Source organism: Apis laboriosa, unplaced genomic scaffold (assembly GCF_014066325.1).
Source record: "Apis laboriosa isolate Shangri-la unplaced genomic scaffold, ASM1406632v1 scaffold68_cov148, whole genome shotgun sequence".
Classification (NCBI taxonomy): Eukaryota; Metazoa; Arthropoda; class Insecta; order Hymenoptera; family Apidae; genus Apis; species Apis laboriosa.
The window spans coordinates 1,525,406-1,545,215 of record NW_025224135.1 but is presented as its reverse complement, the minus strand read 5'-3'; the positions used below and the strand labels follow the sequence as shown (position 1 = coordinate 1,545,215).

Here is a 19,810-nt window from a genome sequence, read left to right as displayed (position 1 = left end):
AAAATCTTTAAGATGTTAATAAAAAGTTCTTATAATTAAAAACAAATTTATTAATATAAAAATAAGTTCATTAAATACATTAATGAAATATGTAATATTGTTTTAATGTTATAAATAAATGTTTTTTAATATTCTATTCATAATATTTTTGTAAAACATATGTATGTATACATATTAATAATAATATGATCTGAAATATTATATATATAAATACATACATGTCTCCTTATTCTCATATACATATAATTTATATGACAATGAAATAAACATATTTTATATATTAAAATACTCATATATATATTGTATATTTATATATAATATATGATTATATATTAAAATATTATATAAGAGATGCTAATATTACAATGATATAACTAAATATTACAATGATATAACTAAAAATAAATACATATATAATTTAAAATGTAAAAAATACATTAAAAAGAAGATTATTTATAATTATTTATTATACATTTCATATTCTATTTATTTTGAATATTAATAACAATATTTTCAATCTTCAGTCTTATGTGTTATAATTTAAGTAAAATAGGCAAATTTAATCAAGATTAATAATGAAATGAAAATAAATATTCAAACAATTAAAATAACAAATGATAAATTTGTTACTTTAAAAATAATTTTATTTATAATAAAAAATATTAAATAGCAAAAATTAAAAATATATATTGATGTATCTTTTATTTTTATTAACTATTAATATTATTTATTTCATAAAACATTGTATTTCATAAATAATGATTTAAATTTATTAAAGTATTTAATTTTAATGTATCAATCTTTTTATATTTAATTTTTTATTTATATAAAGTATTATTTGTTTATAAAAAATTAAAAATTAATGTTAAAAAATATCCTAAGATTTAAGTATTTTGAATTCTAGCCTCATCACCTACTACTGCCATGGCTATTCGACCTTTATTTACATTTTCAGTTACTTGCACATAATTTGTAGTATCAATATTATTAAGCATTAATTTTTCCAATAACTGTAATTCTTGAAGTTCTAATTTTTCACCAAGTTGTCTAAGTGCATTTAGTACCTCTGCACGCTGAAGATCACAAACTTCTTTAGTTATTTTTCCAAGTTTCATATCATATTCAATTTGAGCTAAGCGATTTTTAAGTTGTGATGTTTCACGTTTCCCAAACATTCTAATAACAGCTGGTGTTTTAAATGCTTCACTAATTGCTGCTTGAATAGCCTAATTAAAATTTTTAGTATATATTTATAATTTTTCTTATATTTTATAATAAATATTTTTAGATGAATATTTTTTTTAATTTAAATATATGCATTTTTATAACATACCAATTGTATTGCACCTAGTTGATCAATTAATGTTGTATCACCAGATATCAATCGTTGCAAACTTTCATTGAATTCTTGTAAATCTTCTTTTGTGAGTTGCATAGCTTCTTCATATGCAGCTGCATCTAATAAATTCCTATTAATTGCAATAATGTTATAAAAAAAAATATTAATTTTAAAATTATTAAATTAACAATTTGAATAATTTATCAAATATACCGATTTTCTTCTATATCCTCTAATTGTTGTACTAATCTATCCAATTGTGCCTCTAAATTTTTTTTTAATTTTTCAGTTTCTAATTTACCGTGAGAACCCATTTTTAAATGTAAAAACAATAATAATTAAATTTGAAATAAAAAGTAAAAATTATTATAATCGGCTGAACTTTACGAGTGAAATCACGATTAGAATTAATTTTTTAATATTGTTACTTGTTACTTTGCTGCATATTTATTTGCTGTGTATTTAAAATCTTTTATATTATTTTATACTTATATATTTTTACCACATATATATTCCCACTGGTTTAATATATTTATATTTTCTTCCAATTAATAATCTATTTATTTTTTAATTTTAAAGATATAAATATAATTGTAATTTTTATATGCAATTTCATTCTGCTAAAACAATATCAAGCAACAAAAATATAATATTTCAACAAATCATCAATTTTAGATATGAATAACACATATAAAAGTAGCAAATGCACATGCATGTGTGCATATGTGAATAGATAAAATATACAATCTTACGTAAATACTTAACAATTCTGTTTGTATTAATTATTGTATTGTATTATTATACAAATATACTTATATTATATTATATATATATATATATATATATACTTATCATATAATTATCTATAAAAATATATATAAAAATAAATATATATATTTATGTTTGTTCTATTGTATATTTTTTAATTATGAATTTACGTGGAAAAATATTTAACTAATTTAAATGTTAATATTAATATATTAATATATTAAATGTTATGTTTTCAATATAATTATATGCAATAATTTATTTCTTTTTACGATTAAATAAAATATTTTCTATTAAAAAATATAAAATTAATTGATTAATAAACTTATTCTTAAAATTATTTTTATTCATAAAATAATGAATAATAGTTATAATATAATTTGTATATAAATAATAGTTGTAAAATGTTATAATATATAGGAATGATTAAAATCCATTATTGTAATCATTTAAAATCCATTATTGTATTTTTTACTGATTTATATATTATTAACTATCCAATATCTGTATAACCGTCAGTGTGGCTAACAGTCAATCAAATAGTTACCTGATTGACTCTATATTCCCTACATAGTTTATGCCAGACATTTGATTGGTTGCTGTAGAATTTTGTTTCACTATGTTACCACAAATCCGTTTGTGTCGTTTCGAAAAAATAATATCTTTTGGACAAATTAATTAATGCGCATGTAATTCTAATTTATAATTAAATAACTTAACAAATATCGATTATCGACGATTTTTTAATTTGTTTTGAATTATCTTTATATCGAATGTGTAACAAGTTAAGATTCTTGTATATTACCATTAAAGAACGGTAGATAAGAGGAAATGGAAAGAAAGGCGTGCTGTGGTTGTGCTCAATGTATGGTGCGCGTCGCTTCTTTTTTCTTACAAGAAAACAAGTCATTTACTATTTGTCAAACAATTTACGCGACATTTTAGGCAGGTAGAACGATCTAGGTACGATTATTGGTGATAATAGTTTATTAGTATTTCAAGAAGGAATAAGTGATCGTGCGCAGTTGAATATTCCAACCGCGCGCAAATCTTGGAAAAGTAATAAGAGCGTAAACACTTTTGATCGAACGAACCAACGGACAAAGACGTTGTGCAGAAAAAGTGTGTAATTTATTGATGAGTACAAACGAAAACTGTTATTTCAATAAAAACAGAAGTATGGAAAAAGTGAACATATAGTTTTACGTATGAATTGACCGTAGTTGAAGTGCGCGCGCGTGTAAATGTGCTACCAGTTCCGTACGGATGACCGAACGCTAACCATCGTTTCACGTACGTCGAATTTTTCAGCAAAGTTTGCTTGGACAAGAAGTCTTTCGACAAACATTACGGTTAACTACGTGCGTGTGAAAATAACGTACCTATGAGGACCTCAGCGAGCCACATAAGGCAACAAGCTTTGAAGGTAGTGGAGAGTTTAAAGAAGGGAGGCCTACGCCTGCGATGAGCATGCCAACGAAAGGGAAACATCACCACCTGCCCCAACATCATCAACATCATTCACAGCCACATCATAATCCGCCACAACATCAACCTCAACTCATAGTGAACGTCAATCAACCAAGTGTTCATTCGTCTCAAACTTACAACACTGTGGTTACAACTAATACACCGCGTTTTGTACCAAATGCTGGTGAGTACAAATTGTAAATTATATCTTTAATTTCTTTTAATTCTTATATATGTTATCATATATCTATTTTATTCATTTTATATATTTATGTTTTTTTTACGTCATTAGATTTTTACGTATAACTTAAATACTCGAATGAGGTTATGTTTTAAGGTTAGGACAGCCATGCGGTCCATGTGGCTATCTTTTAGGGACATTTCGTAAAAATCTCTATAATAATGCATTTATTTTCTTATATTATTTTATATCCTTTATATAAAAATTAATTATTGTTTTTGTTTTCGATATTAATTTTATTAAAGGATTATGCTTAAAAAAACTTGGAATTTTAATTAAATAAAGAAAGCACTACGTACATGCAAGTTGATTTTTTTATAATTTGTATATTTTTGTTTTAAAAAAATATATTGAGATTATGGCTTCCCAGATCTTTAATTTAAATAATATATTTTAAATGAACTTTTAATGATTTATTTTGTTTTATATTTTTTATGTTTGAAACGATAAGATATATTTTTTAAAAATTATATTTTATTTTTTTATATTTTATGTAATTTTAATATAATGATACTTCGTAAATTTTTTATTCTATTTTTTAAATTCTTAGATCTATTTGTTTATTTATTTATTTTTTTTATAGTAATATCTATTATGATTTTTTAAATATTTAATAATATTAATATATTTTTTGAAAATTATTTGATTTCATTTATTTTCATTATATGTATAGTTAATGATTAAATATACAATTTATTAGTTAACAATTAAATGTACAAGAAACTTATGTTAATATAACTTATAAATATAACTTATGTTAATGTAACTTAATGAAATTATGGAAGCCATGAAAGAGACATTTGTGTTTATGTGAATTCTATTATTCTCTGCTGTAGTTCTGAATTTTTTCATATAATTTTACAAATTATATTTATGATTATTATTACAGTTATTGTTTTATAAAAAAATTATATAATTATTTATACATATTTTTATATAGTTAATAATTATATATTTTATAATTATATATATATAATTCTTTGAAGAATTATCTATCATAACAACATAATTCATATAAATTGTAACATTCAGAAAACAAATATATTTTTAGAATAGTTAGATTTGTTGATGATATACATATAAAAAAAATATAATTTACAAATTATAAAATGAAAAGAATTTAAAATCATGAGTAGAATTATAATTATATTGAAAAAATTTGAATTTTTTTTTAAAAATATAAATATTATTATATTTTTAAGATAACTTTATTTATAATATTTAATTTAAAATATTTCTTTAAATCTACAATTTTTTGATTTATATTTCTTTTACTTTGATTTTTTGATCATAGTACAAATTCTTTTAGTAAGAAAGTATATTAAGGAAAAGGAAAATGACGAGGCAAATATGCTCAATACATATATTAATAAAAACAAACGTGAAAAAGAGACAAAGTGGGAGAACAATCTGTTGATTCTTATGAAACAGTTTTATTTTCATAAATTAGAGATTATTTAATGGATGAATTAAAGCAATAAAAATTATAGATATATAAATCATGTGAAAGGATGTACAGAAAAATATACTGAGAGAAAACAGGAAAATAACTTCCGAAAGAAAAAGAGAAGGAGAATAGGATGAAACAAGGCGACATAGCTAACTTGCCGAAGGTTTACGAAAATATCCGAACATTAAGTTCGGTTATGTGTCGCGCGTAGTCTGTGTACATGTGGCAATCAAGCCACACGGTACGCACGTTTCTTGCTCTCTTTTCTTTTTCTTATTTGACTTATAGTGAAAATAATTAAATACAATTTCTCAACGAGTATATAAAAGTTCATGATAATATATTAGAAATTGTGCGTAGTATCATTAAAGAATCGTTATATTTTTTTTACGGAATAATATTTTCAAGGTCTCAATTCTATGGTTTGAAATATAATTAAAAATATATTATTATTATTTTTTTAAGGCATTTTACGAAATCAATTTATTTCTACATGAAAATTTTCCTGTTTATATTTTGTATATAGTAATTTTTGCCAACAAATTGTGTTATTTGCGTATTACGTAGGAAATTATTGTTATAAACAGCATATGGTTATTAAAATGCCTGTTAAAATGTACGAAACAAAACATATTTAACATAATTATCGCATAATATAAGTAACATATATAAAAATAGAATGTAAGAAAATATTTTTTAATATTTGACAAACGAAATGAATCTTTTTAAAATTTGGTGATTTACCGTACGAGAGTGAGTTTAACGATAGTAGTAACAGTAGCAGCAGTGGTATTGCCGGGTTTCGTGGTTAGTAACTCGCACAAAAACATCGCCTTACCAGTATCATATCGTCTTTGCTACCGCGGAGGTTATATAATTTCGACAGCGGTCTTTTCGTTTGCAAAGCACGAGTGTTCATTCATTCAAATAGCCATCGTTGTTTTTTCAAGTATTCGCGCCATACGAGGCGTATATTCTTCAAGGAAGAGACCTCGTGTGTTACCTTCGCATGTTGAGAACGAAAGTGGATAGGATCACCAGTAGGCAATCACGCCGCTAAAGATGTTCTCAATCATCATTGTTTCTTACCATCACTAGCAATAACGGTCATAAGAGAACTTAGACTAGGCGTTCAGCAGCACACAAGCCAAAAATGTCTACGGTGATAGGTAAGTTGAATGTCATGCTATGTTCGCGATAGTTGTTTATTCGAATGATCGAATGTTTTCATATTGATATATTTAATACATAAACTTTTTCTTAAAAATAGTAAATATGCTTCGCTACTTACAATTATTATCAACATATTAATTATACAAATCATGATTATTACAATTTTTATATTCGTCTCTTTTTATTTTACATAAAAATAATTTATCATTTTCTTAATAAATAAATTAAAATTATTAAAGAAATATCAAATGAAATAATACTTATAATAGATTTCGGGAGATGTCGCGTGAGTCAGTAATCATTTACCAGTTGGATGTGTCACGTGTGTCACGAGAACACGATTCCTAAGATTGTCTGATATTTTTCAAATGGTTAATATCAACTATAAAAGTATATTTTCTATTATGTGCAAACGCATGAATTTTGATAATATTTTATAGCAACAAAATATATATCTATATCTATAACAATTTATTTATATTTATATTATGTCATTAAATAATCAATTTTATATATAAAATTTATCTTTTATTATTTATTTACATATTTTTATATAAAAAATTAAATTTATATATTTATGTATATAATTTAATTTAAAAGTTTGTTATACAAAAGATTTTTTCTTTTTAAATATTTTTTTTTCTATATTCTTAAATTTATAATTTCAAATATTTGTAACTATCGTTTTCTGAAAAACATAGTTATCATAAATATAATTTTAATTATGTTTTATTACAATATAGTATACAATGAAAAAATTCTTTACTATTAAGATTTTACCAAACTTGTCAAGATCTTTTATTTTCATCTTATTGAGAAATAAGTATATTATATATTATTATTATAAAAATTATTAGAAAATTGCATAATGCTTAGAATAAGAAATAATATTAAAAAGATATTTTATTAACAATTAATTCCTGTACATATGGTTTATATTTTCTACCATCTATTCAATTTTATTGGATAACACATTCTTAAAATACATATTTGTGATTATAATTCATGATTTAGCAAATATGGCACTCTTGTATCAACTTTGTTTTAATCATATGTTTCTCAATAATTCCAATATTTAAATACAATGTTTTTTTGATGACTAAATATCAATTTAATTTTTAAATATGTTCTTTTTCTATGTGATTAAGTACGTGCATATAATGTTATTGAACATAAAAGTTTTTGATATTTTTAATATTTATGAAATATTTCAAATTTTTATTATGTATTAAAAAATGTATCATAAATTTTTACATAACAATACTAATTCTGCAATTCAACGTAACTTCAGATTGAATTTTATATAAATTTCAAATTATTGGTTTATTTCGTGAATTTTTTATATATGTAATTTAACTTTTCTATAAATATATTAAATTTTATTTCAAAATTTTTTATTTTATAGTATTTTATTTTATAATATTTATTATTCTATAAGAATGCATCTATCGTATTTCATTTTCATATCCAATAGAAACTTTTTTATTTACTTGTATTAAAACACTTGCGAATTTCTTTTCTCTTTTTATATCTTTCTTTTTCTCTTTTTATATAATACTACTACTACTACTACTACTACTACTACTACTACTACTACTATTACTACTACTACTACTATTACTACTATTACTACTACTACTATTACTAATAATAATAATAATAATAATAATAATATATGTAGTAATAATTTAAATAAGCGATTAAATTATTTAAATACAATGGATTATAAACATTGATCTTGTTGATTTTTAATTAAATATTTTAAGTTTACGCTTAAACAAATCATTGATATCTTGATTGAATAACAAAACTATTCACTTGTTCACGGCGTAAAAAAATATTATTTTATTATTCTAGTTAATAACTTAAACAACAGAAAATAATAGAAAAAAAAATATAATTAAAGATATTCATTGTCATAGTATCAATTTTTGAATAAAAATTTATTTTCATGTAATTAAATAAATAATCAACTTGGAACTCTAGATGTATTTTTCAATTATTTTCTACATAACATTCTCTTCATACTCAATAAAATTAATTACGAAAATTAGAAAATATTCGAAAGAAAGTTGATCGTCTTAGAAAGGTCCACACGACAATAAAGATCATGACGAAGTTAAGCGATAACAAGTACGGTCACGTGATTAGAAGACAGTTGGGTGAAAGGTAGTAGACGTCTGTGCATCGATTCAAATCGAAGCCAAAGTAAACGGTGAACCGGCAGAAAATGTGCATTCCTGACAAGGCCGCTTATACGAGAAAGAGGCCATCAGACATCCGGGGAGAAACTAACCGTACTTTGCTTGCTTCTTACTGATCTTTGCTCAACGACTATGTCTATTCAACAACTGCTTTTACGATTGCACTTAATTACTATTCCCTTTTTAGATTTGTCAAACCTTCCTTATACCTGCTTTTCATCCTCTGTATACCTGAGAATAATTTTTATTTATTTATCCCTATATCCTTGGAATTCCATCAATAATTCTTTATGTCAATTCATGCAGTATATTTTACAGAGGGTTCACTATTATCACAATAAGGATTATTATAAATCTTAGTAAATCTTTATTTTTATTTGTAAGAGACTTTTATTTTTAGAATTTAGCAATTTTTTTGAATTAGAAAGAAAATATTTTTCAAAATCCTATGATTTTTAGTTAGTCATATAATCATTAATACAAAAGATGTCTATAAATATTAGAAATGGCTCAGGATTAAAGTTTTAATGGAATGTATAAAATAATGTGATCAGTTTGTTAAATATTCTACAAATATATATGTAATATGTAAATGTTTATTCTATTATATTAATATTCTATATTATTAATAAATGTTAATTTATTAAAAAAAAAAGAATTTCAATTCAAGTTTAATATTAATATTTTTTTGCAAATTTTTTTTCTTGCAATATTTGAATTATCTAAATGGATGACAATAAAATAAAAAAGAATTTAGAGAAAGATTTAGAGAAAAAACAAGAATATTGCGAAATTTCATAGTCTATAAAACAAATATTTTTTTTTCTTGTAAAAAGTGAATAAAAAACTTGCTTCATTCTGTGAATGCATTCTCAAATTCACACAAATTAGTTGATCTACGATTTGTATCTAACTGAATCAATATTTTATTTCTTGCTAAATAAAATTTCTTTAATAAATGTTTAAATCAGAATTATAAATAATTTAATATAAAAATATTAATTAAATTAATTTCTATATTTAAAATTACTCAAGTAAAAAATTAGAAAAAAATTTTGAAAAATATTGACATTCTATAATTAAAATTATAGCATTTTAGTATAAAGAATTTTTGAATTTTTGTATCGATACAGTTTAGTCGTAAGACTAATTCTAATTACATGTCCAATGCGTCCTTGCCAGCAATGCGGTAAAAGATTATGAACCAAAATGCGAACATCAGCTTTTAGGATTTTATTTTTCAACAGTTGTAACTATCTTGCTCTTTTAACATACATATGTTGATGAAATTACTAAATTCTAAATTTTTAGAATATTTACATTTATTATTACACTTATATTTATGAACATTGAAATGAATTGTTCTTAATCTTATGTATTTTGATTTCAAAATATGTATTTGATATTTCATCTCTAAAAAGTTTCTAATTAATTGTAATGTAAATATAATGTAATATAAAAAATATATTGTAATTATCTTTTTTAATATTTTTTTATGCAATTTTTATATAATATATTATTTCAATAATATATTACTGAATCATTTAAAAGTACATTAAAATATTCTTACTGAAAATTTATTATATAATTTATTCATAGTGAGTTATAGCGACTTAGCATTGTGACATTTAACACGCATGTTGTATCGGTTGGTAAACCAGGTTTCGAATAGTTCCTGGTAGAAAGTGCACTTTTACACGTTGAATAATTTTTATATTAATATACATGTATTACATATTTATGTCAATTACTAAAAATTATTTATTTTTGATAATTTGTTTTTATTTTATTTTTAATGTTTAAAAAAAATATTTAAAAAAATTTCTGTTTATTTTTTTTCTTTTTTTGTATTTGAATCGTAATTTCATAATGGAAAAATAATTATTAATTTCTAAATTTAATATTTTTGATTATCGAAAAGATATTTTTTTCAAAATAACAATTACGTACTATTAAAATAATTATATATTTAATTTTTGTTTTTATTATACTAAGAAATTTGTTATTATTAATATAATTTGATAGATGAATATATCAGTTTTCGATTTTTTTCAATCATTCATATTTTTTTCTTGAATAAAAATTTGTTTAGTTTTAAAGAAACGAATAATTATAAAAACAAGAAAAAACTCAAATTCTTGAATTTACAATTATAGTTAAATTTTAATGTAAATATTCTTAAAACATCTTGTATTTCGTTATATTTCATTGTATTTCATTAATATAATACATATAAAAATCATTGATGTTTTTATAATAGTGACACGAACAGTTTTATTTAATGTCGATGTCAATGTTATGTAGAATATGTATGTAGGATAAGATAGTTGCTTTTAACTTTGAATACAAATAAGAATGTATATTTTTTAAAGAACTGTTTACACGGTTCGAAGATATTTTTGTGCGATGAAGTTGCAAAGAAAGAAATATATAATTCTTGGAAATTTCCGAGACAAATGAAGTATGTGAAAAATACATTAACAATAGCGGATGTTATCCGTTTCGCGATAAGCACGAAAATGTTCAAATATGAAAAATAAAGGCAAAATCAATGAGTATATTAGTAAAATAATCTTAGAAGAAAACTTATAAGATAAGTTAGAAATAATAGATAAATTAAGAATCATAATATTTTCATGTTAAATTTTTAATGCACATGTATGAAACATAATATAATACTTTAACAATAGAAATAGTACTTTTTGTTAAAATAATTAAATATAATTTATAATATATAATATTTAGTAGGCCTATTCAGTTTTATAGTTTTTTCTTTCTGAGAATATATAGCTGATTTTCATTAAAAATTTATTTGTAATATAGAACAAAAATATATGAATGAAAAAGAAATGCTATTAGATCAGTTAGTAAAATTGTTACTTCCGCTTGAGCTTCATTCGATGTAACTAGTAGAACATACTTCTACTGTGCAATTCTGATTTGAGAAGTTGGGATACACAACTTAAAACAGATTCGTGATCATTTAAAACATTTATACTATGTTTTTCGGTATCTTTATTATGCAAAATTTATTTATTTTTTATTTTTCCATATCAGAAGTAATAAAATTTTAAATACAAAAAATTTTTCGGATTTAGAAATATTAAAAAGTTTAGAATATTAAATGTTATGTTTATATGTATGTGTTAATAAATTTATATAAAATTATATAAAATTATATAAAATAAAATTTATATAAATATTATATAATTATAATATATAATTATATAATTATATAAAATAAAATAAAATTGTATAAAATTATATAAAATAAAATTTATTTATTATAATATAACAAGATAAACAAAACAAGATAAAAAAGGGGATTGAAAAAAAAGAAATTAGAATATAAATTATTAAAAGATTTTCAAATTTCTTTTTTTTAAACAAACTTTATATTTTTACAATCAAATATTAATTTAATATAAAGAATTCATTTTAACATGTTTTTTTATCGACCGAGTAGACCAAATTCGTTAAACTATTTACATGTAGATGGCAGTACAATATCATATTATACTTAGTATTTTTTTACTTAAATATTAAATAATATCATTTACATTATATATACACTTTTTGTATCTGCTATCATGAAATTGATTAATATTTTTATTTTCTGATAACTTTATATATATTGTACGTATGATAAAAAATATCCATTTACTATATTATACATGTGACATTGAATGTACATTTAAAAATAAATTTAAGAGCACATTAAGCATTAAAAAGACACTTATATTTAAGAAACTATTAGAATAAATGATTATTTAATTAATTTATATTATGTATATATTATATAAGTAATCAATATTTTGTTAGCTATATAATATAAAAATAAATGAATAATGATATAAAATTTATATATGAATTATGAATTTAAACTTTTGAAAATTTTTCAAACAATATACATATTTATTATGAAATCTTCTAGTGAAAATGCTATAATATATATTTATACATTAATTCTTCTTTTTGTTCTTTTTCTTCCTTCATCGATAGGTTTTCCGTTTTGTGTTCTCCTGTATTCAGTGAGCCACGGTCGGGTTCTCGCTCTTGACCACGATGTCTTTCTTGGTAGTTGGGTGTCTCAAGGGACGAGTTGGTTTGTTTCAGGGTTAGAACGCAATAACGTAGCGACACTAAGGGTAGTCAGAGAAGGGGAAAAAGATTGTAGGCAGTTGAACGTTGTGAAGAAATAATGAAGGGGTTGAGAGGTGAGGTAAATTGAATGCAAGAGAGAAAGCAATATGAAGGGTAAAAGAGCGAGTTCAGTGAATATGCAGGGGTGGTAGGTCGTTGCCCGGCCAAGAGAGGGGGGAAGTCGGTAAATATCGACCCTCTCTTCACTGAGGGACTCTCTGTCTTTATCTAGACATACGTTAGCTCGTATTACTCTTTTCCTTCGTATTCGCAACCGGCCTTTTTCCTCTTGCAAGCTTGTAACCTCCTACCGGACGCCCACGAGAGGCAGAGTACTACTGCTCTCACGCCACAAGATCTTCGTGCTACCTTTCCAAGGTCAACGGCTTGAGGGCTCAAAGACCCCTGGAAACTAACTTCTATGGTTTGTGAACACGTCTACTTTCTTCTCGTTCCTTGCCTCTGTAACCATTTTATGGAATTTCTATAAGGCACATATATATTTTTGACAATTTAAAATATTAACGATTTTATATTTCTATTGTTATTTTACTAAAGAAAATGTATTCCTAAGAATATTACAATTAGAATCTAAATTTTTATTTTCCTTTTAAATAATATTCTTCATGGATACGATTAATATCGTATGCGTTTTCGTTTGAAAGATTCAATTATCAGTGAATCATACTATATACTTTGGAAAAGTTCGCTTTCGTGCTTGCTTTCCTTGAATTCTTTTGGCAAGCATGAGTCAGTAGCTATGTTTTCTCCAGAGGACTTTGAACTACCACGTCTCGACTGAGTAAAATGAACCGAGACAAACGAAGGTTGTCAGAGGTTACTGGTCTAACTTCGCTTCTTTCTTGCTATTTAATCGTCTTTACAAAAATTTTGTGTGTTTTTGATACACAATTTATCTTTCATCTCTAATTCATCACATTCTTTTTTTCTATTTAAATAATTAAACGATTTTTTTTTCGTTTTGTTCATTATCTTTACACATACATATGAAAATATTGTTTTAAATTACGATTTTGAAATAAAAAATAAAGATTTTTTATTATTCTTCTAATATTTATATACAATTAAAATTTGAACATTAAATACATGCATTTTATTGAAAAATTAATATTTTTTACTAATTTTCTTATGATATAAAAATATTAAAAAACTAAAAATTAAATTTTTAATTATTATAGTATTTTTTCGTTTTAAATATGTTTTGAAACACATTAAGTTTTTTGTTCTTATAATACATTTTTTTTTATTCTTATATCATTCATTGTTATATACGTTGATATTACATATATGTAATATGACATTTTTATTTTACTTATTTTACTTATTAAATAAATACATCATCAAAATTAAAGTAGGAATGTTTATCGAGATAAGAAATAATCCGATAATCAGAATTAGTATTATTAATTAATTTAATATATTAATACAATTATTATATTAATTTATTAATATAATTAATATTATATTAATATTATTATATTATATTATATTATATTAATTTATTAATATTTTTTTGACTGTATTGTCAATTTCGAATTCAATACAATTTAAATCATATTTTCGTTACATTTTTTTCTAAGATGTAGGTCACATAGTCCCCTTCTTGTACCTATCCTAGACAAGGAATCTAGGCTGTGAGCAGTACCGGGTGCATATAGGTATCGATCGTAAAACGGCGTTGCTGCAGCCTGGCCTGGTGTACCGGCGAAACTGGGTTACCTACCTAACCTATACACATCATTCGCGGATCTTGTTCCTCATTTGAACAAAGTCGAGTATGCCTCTCGTGTTTCTTCTCTGTATTTACGCGTTCGTGCAGTTTCGCCCACGCATGGCACACGTTCGTGTATCTTCGTGACTCGTCTCTCTTTTCTTTCTCTGTTTGCTTCATCGTTTTGAATGTCGTTAAGAAATATACTATCCTCATCGTCTCTTTTCTTCATCTACAATAATAATAGAAGCATATTCACTGTAATGTATATATTCTATGATCACGGAGATATTTTGATTCATTCAAATTAATGTTTATTATGTATCGTGAAGAAAGCAGTTTAAATTAAAAGGTTGGATTTCACCTGCTTTATTGTGTTATTATTTATGTAGAAAAAGAAATGATTCATTCTTTTTTTTTAATTTTTTAAGAAGATTTTTTGAAAATATATAATTAGTAATCATAATTCAAGAAATATTGAATAACTAATATATTTACTTAAAGCAAAAATATACAACAGAATTTCTTTGTTACATACTTATGTATATTTCAATATACATAAGTATATATATATGAATGATTTCAATACATAATGTAAAATTATAATATTAATTCTTTGAAATATATAATTAAAAATAATAAAGGAGAATATTAATCAATCTATAAATATTTACATTAATCTTTTAAATTTATAAAAATTTTTGTAGAAAATTGAATTTTCATTCATGTGAAATAATATTAAATTATTTTTTAATGTAAATTTTTTAATAATTATTAAAATTTAAATAATATTATATAAATAATGTAAAAATTACCAATTTTATATAAATTATAAATTATTTTTATTGCATTATAAGTGTGCAAATAATTTTAAGAAATATTAATTCCATTTGATAATTTGATAGTAATTAATGAAAATTAAAAATATTATTTATTTATAATTTATCTTGTTTATATTAATTTTCTAATTTGAATTTTTAAAAATTTTGAAATATATTTGAAATATATATTTACATTAAATGCACGTTTGATTCTTGCGGTAATAAAAAGTAAATACAAATATACGGGTGTGACAAAGTTAAAGCGAATAAACTATATGTGCGCATGCACAAGGCTGCACGTCACCTTACCCTCAAGTGTTGTGGGGCTGCGCCTATTGCATTCATGCGAGTTGAAGGGTCTGCTGTGTCGACGTCCATTACGCATGCGCAGGGTTTTGCACTCTGTCCACTGGTCTGCGCACGCGGCCGTAGGTATATATCTTCTACCCGGTGTGGGTTTGGTGTTTGACTACTTTTCAGGGCCGTAGCGTAACACGTGTATTTTGCTTTTATGATATTTGAATTCTTCAATATTTTAATAAAAATGTATATAAAATAATAGACATCATTTATAATTTAAAATATATTTCATAAGATAATCTGAATCTTATTTGCTCTAAAAAAAATAAAAATTTATTAAGAAAAAATATTTATAAAAATTGACATTTTAATATATTTAAAAATAAAAAAATTTTTATTATGATAAAAATAAAATAATAAATTTATTCATTTAATTATTTTGAACAATTCATTTAATTATTTTCTGTACATAAAAAATAATATATAATTAATTTTTTGTTAAATATTTAAATATTTTGTTTAGTAAAATTAAAATAATTCTATAAAATTTTAAATCATCAAGTTTGAAAGGGTACTTATAAAATCATTACACAGTCCTGTCGCTCCTTAGTTGCAGAGCGAAACGGGTAGGGGGCCGCGGGTCGCGATTCGTGAGTCGTGTGAGAAGGACGAGCCTGCATCAGTCTCCGTCGCGTCCCTTGCAAAAGGGTACGCTCGTCTTCACATCATCGTTAATTTATTTCTCCTATTTCTGAGTGCACACGTTATATTGCTATAAACGCGTTCGTTAAATATATATTAAGCTTCGATTACAATATCGAATAAGCAAAATTCTTAAAAAAGGGTGATATTTTGGAATTTATGGTCTCTGAGAAAGAATCTCACGCAACCTAGGAACAGTTTGACGCCGTTTCAATTTTCTGTTTAATTTAAAATCTTGTATTGCACTTTTTTTGAGTATATACGCGAGTGCTATTAAACATAGTGTTACTAAAAACGTGCATGCATAGTGTTGCGAGTAATTCGCTTCTTTACCTGCGAACGCTTTTTTTTTATCGCGTTCATAAATCTTAATACAGAGAAAACTACATAGAACGCAACTCGGTACTTTTCGGCACGCGGCCGAATACCTCCGATCATCAATCTTGAGACTTTTCTTAGTGATCCAATAGTAAAGAAAGAAGGATTATGTGAAAAGAATTTGGAGAAATCTATTGTGAATTAAAATCCTATGCTGCTGGATTTCGTTCGAATACTAAATCATTGGTGGACATAACCTGTATGTGTTCTGTGAACAGGAAGTTTCCCGTAGCAAGAGTGGGTGGTACGAAGAGGGAGACGCCGGTCGAGCCTTAAATATCGATTTTGGTATGGAAGAGGTACGATAGTCCGTCCGTTTCAACGTGTCTCTTACTTTTGTGTATCTCCACGTTAAGAAGTTTTGACAGTTGAATACTAGAATACTTCATCAAGAGGAATCGCATTGAACGAGACAAAAACAATATGGCGCGATATTCTCAAGTAGAAAATTAAATTTCATGTGAAGTCATTTTTGAACAATGAAATCGCATAAATAAATTAATTTGTTCTATTTGAAAAATATCGAATGAAAATGTTGCTTTCAGATCATTACGTGTACAGACATTTCGTCTATAAAACACGTCTTAGGCAGCAAAATTCGATGAATATCGATCAATCATTTAATTAAATGTTGGTCAAGGTATTTTATTCTTTTCGTTTTAATATCTTACCAATGGAAATTTTTACACTTTTCAAGAATTTGATCATTTCCTCTAATCGTCAAGAATTTCTATTTTCAAGAATGTTTTTTCAACATTATTTATATTGAATATCTTAATATGTGAAATTTAAATATATTATTAATTAATCGAAAAATAAAAAATAACATTGTTTTGAAGATGAAAATTGGAAATAATTATACATGTAAAACAAATGTTATGAATATTTAAAGAAAATTGAAGATAAAAAGAAAACAACATTACTATTAATATTTTCAAAAAGATTTTTCGTGACTTCTATAGGGCGTATTCAATTTTCATAATGAACACTGTTCAATAAGACCCTTTGTTATATTACCGATCAAGTACACGATGACAATGGTACTGCATTGCCGATTGAAAGATTCAAAGACAACGAAAAAAGTGTCAGTTAAAAATTGATGAATTTTTTATACTTAATACCATTGACCATTTGTTCATCGTGTTGAATCAATCACTAATTCTGAGATCATCAACATAAAAAAAGAAGAAACGAAGAGAAATAAAAAAAAGAAAATATTTATATTTACAGCTTGAAAAATATGCTTTTTTACGGTTACATATATTTTATATAAAAATATGAACGAATAAATACGTATGATCACTATTTCAACAGTAAAAAGTTCAGAGATAAATTTATGCAATATTGTTTTTACCTATTAAATTTATAAATATTGCATATCCGAATCCTGATGCATTCATCATTTAAAAAGATCTTAAAATCAATCTACGAAAACACATTCTTTTGATCAATTCTTTTTTCTTGATCAATTTTATCGGCCAAGGCGTGTATCATTGACGCTGGATAAGAAGAAAAAGGTACATCAGGAAGAATGGTTTCGAGATATGGCGTCTCAAAGGAGGGCGCAGTGGGTGTAGCCGTGGGTGTAGGACCTATGCACTGTCTTTTACCACATTGTGGAGGGCCCCACCACCACCATCACCTTTCGGCCCCTCATCCACAAAATCCTCAGCCAGGTCATAATCACCACGTGCATCCGGTCCATCAACCACCACCCTCGCCGAGTCCCCACTTGAATCATCAGCTGAGCCATCATCAATTGACTGTTAACATTAACCATCTGAGTCATCAGCAGCAACAACAGCAACAAACCCAACATCAACAAGCACCGCCACAGTATCGAGTTGTTACTGCAAATACTAGTAAGTACAAGAACAAACAATGCAGAAAAAGAGGCAGGAGAGAAAAAGAAAACGATGTTGAAAATTATATTGGAAATCTTACAAACAATATTTTTTATGTAATTATTTTATTTAGAATAAATACTTATGATTTTTTATGAAATTATAAAACTACTTAAAAAATAATGACCTTTTATATTTGATAATATAAAAATTAATTTTTTTCAATATGTATATAAAATATTGCAAAATAATGAATTAATTGTCTGAATAATTAAAAATTAATATTTTAATGACTTATTTTCATTGATTATGATTATGTAGAATCATTTTATTTTATAATTTGATTATTATCATTGATTTTTATCAACTTAAAAAAAGAATATTTTAATTATTTAAATTAGTAATTACATTTTACATAATAATTAATTTATTTGTAAGTTTACAAATAATAGTAATCTCTTACATTTTCTAAACGTATGTATTACATATAAATTACATATATAATTACATTATATATACATATATAATACTAACTAAAAAATTAAACTAAAATTTGAATTTGATTTAAAAAAATATGACTACTTTTGAATATTAATTAATATTAATTATTATTTAAAATTTATATTTATATTATTGAAACTAGAATTTGTAAATTAAAAAAATATTTAAAAAATTAATATATTGAAAAAATTTATCTTTTTAATTTATAATAGAGGATATATATTTGTGCATTTAAATAATTCTGATATAATATTCACTATTATCATAATTATATGGGAAAAATTTTTTCAAATTGATCTGAATATATAATTTTTAGTATCTATCCAAAAAAATTCATATAATATTATTGCATCATTCTTTAACATGCAAATTAATTAAAAAATTTATTTAATATTATTTACATTGATAATATTATTTAACTTAATATATAATAATTAATAAATAATTTAATAAGAAATTTTTTATTTAAAAAATATTAACTTAAAAATTTTGATAAGAAAAAAAATAAAATAATGTAGTAATATAAAAATATAAAAATTTAGTTTCTGTTATTTATAGTTCTTCATGTTTTCTTTGTTCATCATCTTTATAAAACTTTGTCAAATAAAATAGAAAAAGTTGTCTTTACTCACATTATTAGATATTTGTTTACATGCTCTTTGTTTCCATTTGCTCCATGGACATACATTTTTGTGACCAATGGAAGCATTGTCTCTTTAGATTTTATGTATTTATTTACATTCG

At 23.9% G+C, this 19,810-nt stretch overlaps 2 protein-coding genes across 8 annotated transcripts in view; one reads left to right on the top strand and one right to left on the bottom strand.

Moving 5' to 3' along the window:
- Positions 1–757: 757 nt before the first annotated feature.
- Positions 758–1,988, bottom strand: LOC122718844 (protein LZIC-like). Of its 2 annotated transcripts, none has more exons than XM_043944208.1 (3): positions 1,842–1,988; positions 1,334–1,469; positions 758–1,226 (listed from the first exon to the last, which is right to left on the bottom strand). In XM_043944208.1, exons 1-3 carry the CDS (start codon positions 1,844–1,846, stop codon positions 885–887), a joined length of 483 nt encoding a protein of 160 aa, XP_043800143.1. In that variant the 5' UTR covers positions 1,847–1,988; the 3' UTR covers positions 758–884. The 2 variants fall into 2 exon arrangements, with proteins under 2 accessions (XP_043800143.1, XP_043800142.1); XM_043944207.1 differs by lacking the exon at positions 1,842–1,988 and adding an exon at positions 1,553–1,835.
- A 981-nt stretch (positions 1,989–2,969) lies between these two features.
- The window catches only part of LOC122718834 (eukaryotic translation initiation factor 4 gamma 3-like), a 39,350-nt gene continuing 22,509 nt past the window's right edge, over positions 2,970–19,810 (top strand). For 2 of the 6 annotated variants that reach the window (XM_043944193.1, XM_043944192.1), the window contains exon 1: positions 18,217–18,583. In XM_043944193.1, coding sequence (XP_043800128.1) covers positions 18,253–18,583 — 331 coding nt within the window. In that variant the 5' untranslated portion in view covers positions 18,217–18,252. Of the gene's footprint in view, positions 3,762–5,496; positions 6,438–18,216; positions 18,584–19,810 lie in introns of those variants that run through there. The other 4 variants (XM_043944195.1, XM_043944194.1, XM_043944196.1 and 1 more) reach the window with 4 other exon arrangements.

Bases quoted from the DNA above. Each gene is read 5' to 3' on its own strand.
- LOC122718844 (XM_043944207.1), bottom strand. From the start codon at position 1,653: ATGGGTTCTCACGGTAAATTAGAAACTGAAAAATTAAAAAAAAATTTA. The intron at 1,470-1,552 runs GTATATTTGATA...TGCAATTAATAG, and splicing joins GAGGATATAGAAGAAAATCG to GAATTTATTAGATGCAGCTG. The intron at 1,227-1,333 runs GTATGTTATAAA...AATTTTAATTAG, and splicing joins AACTAGGTGCAATACAATTG to GCTATTCAAGCAGCAATTAG.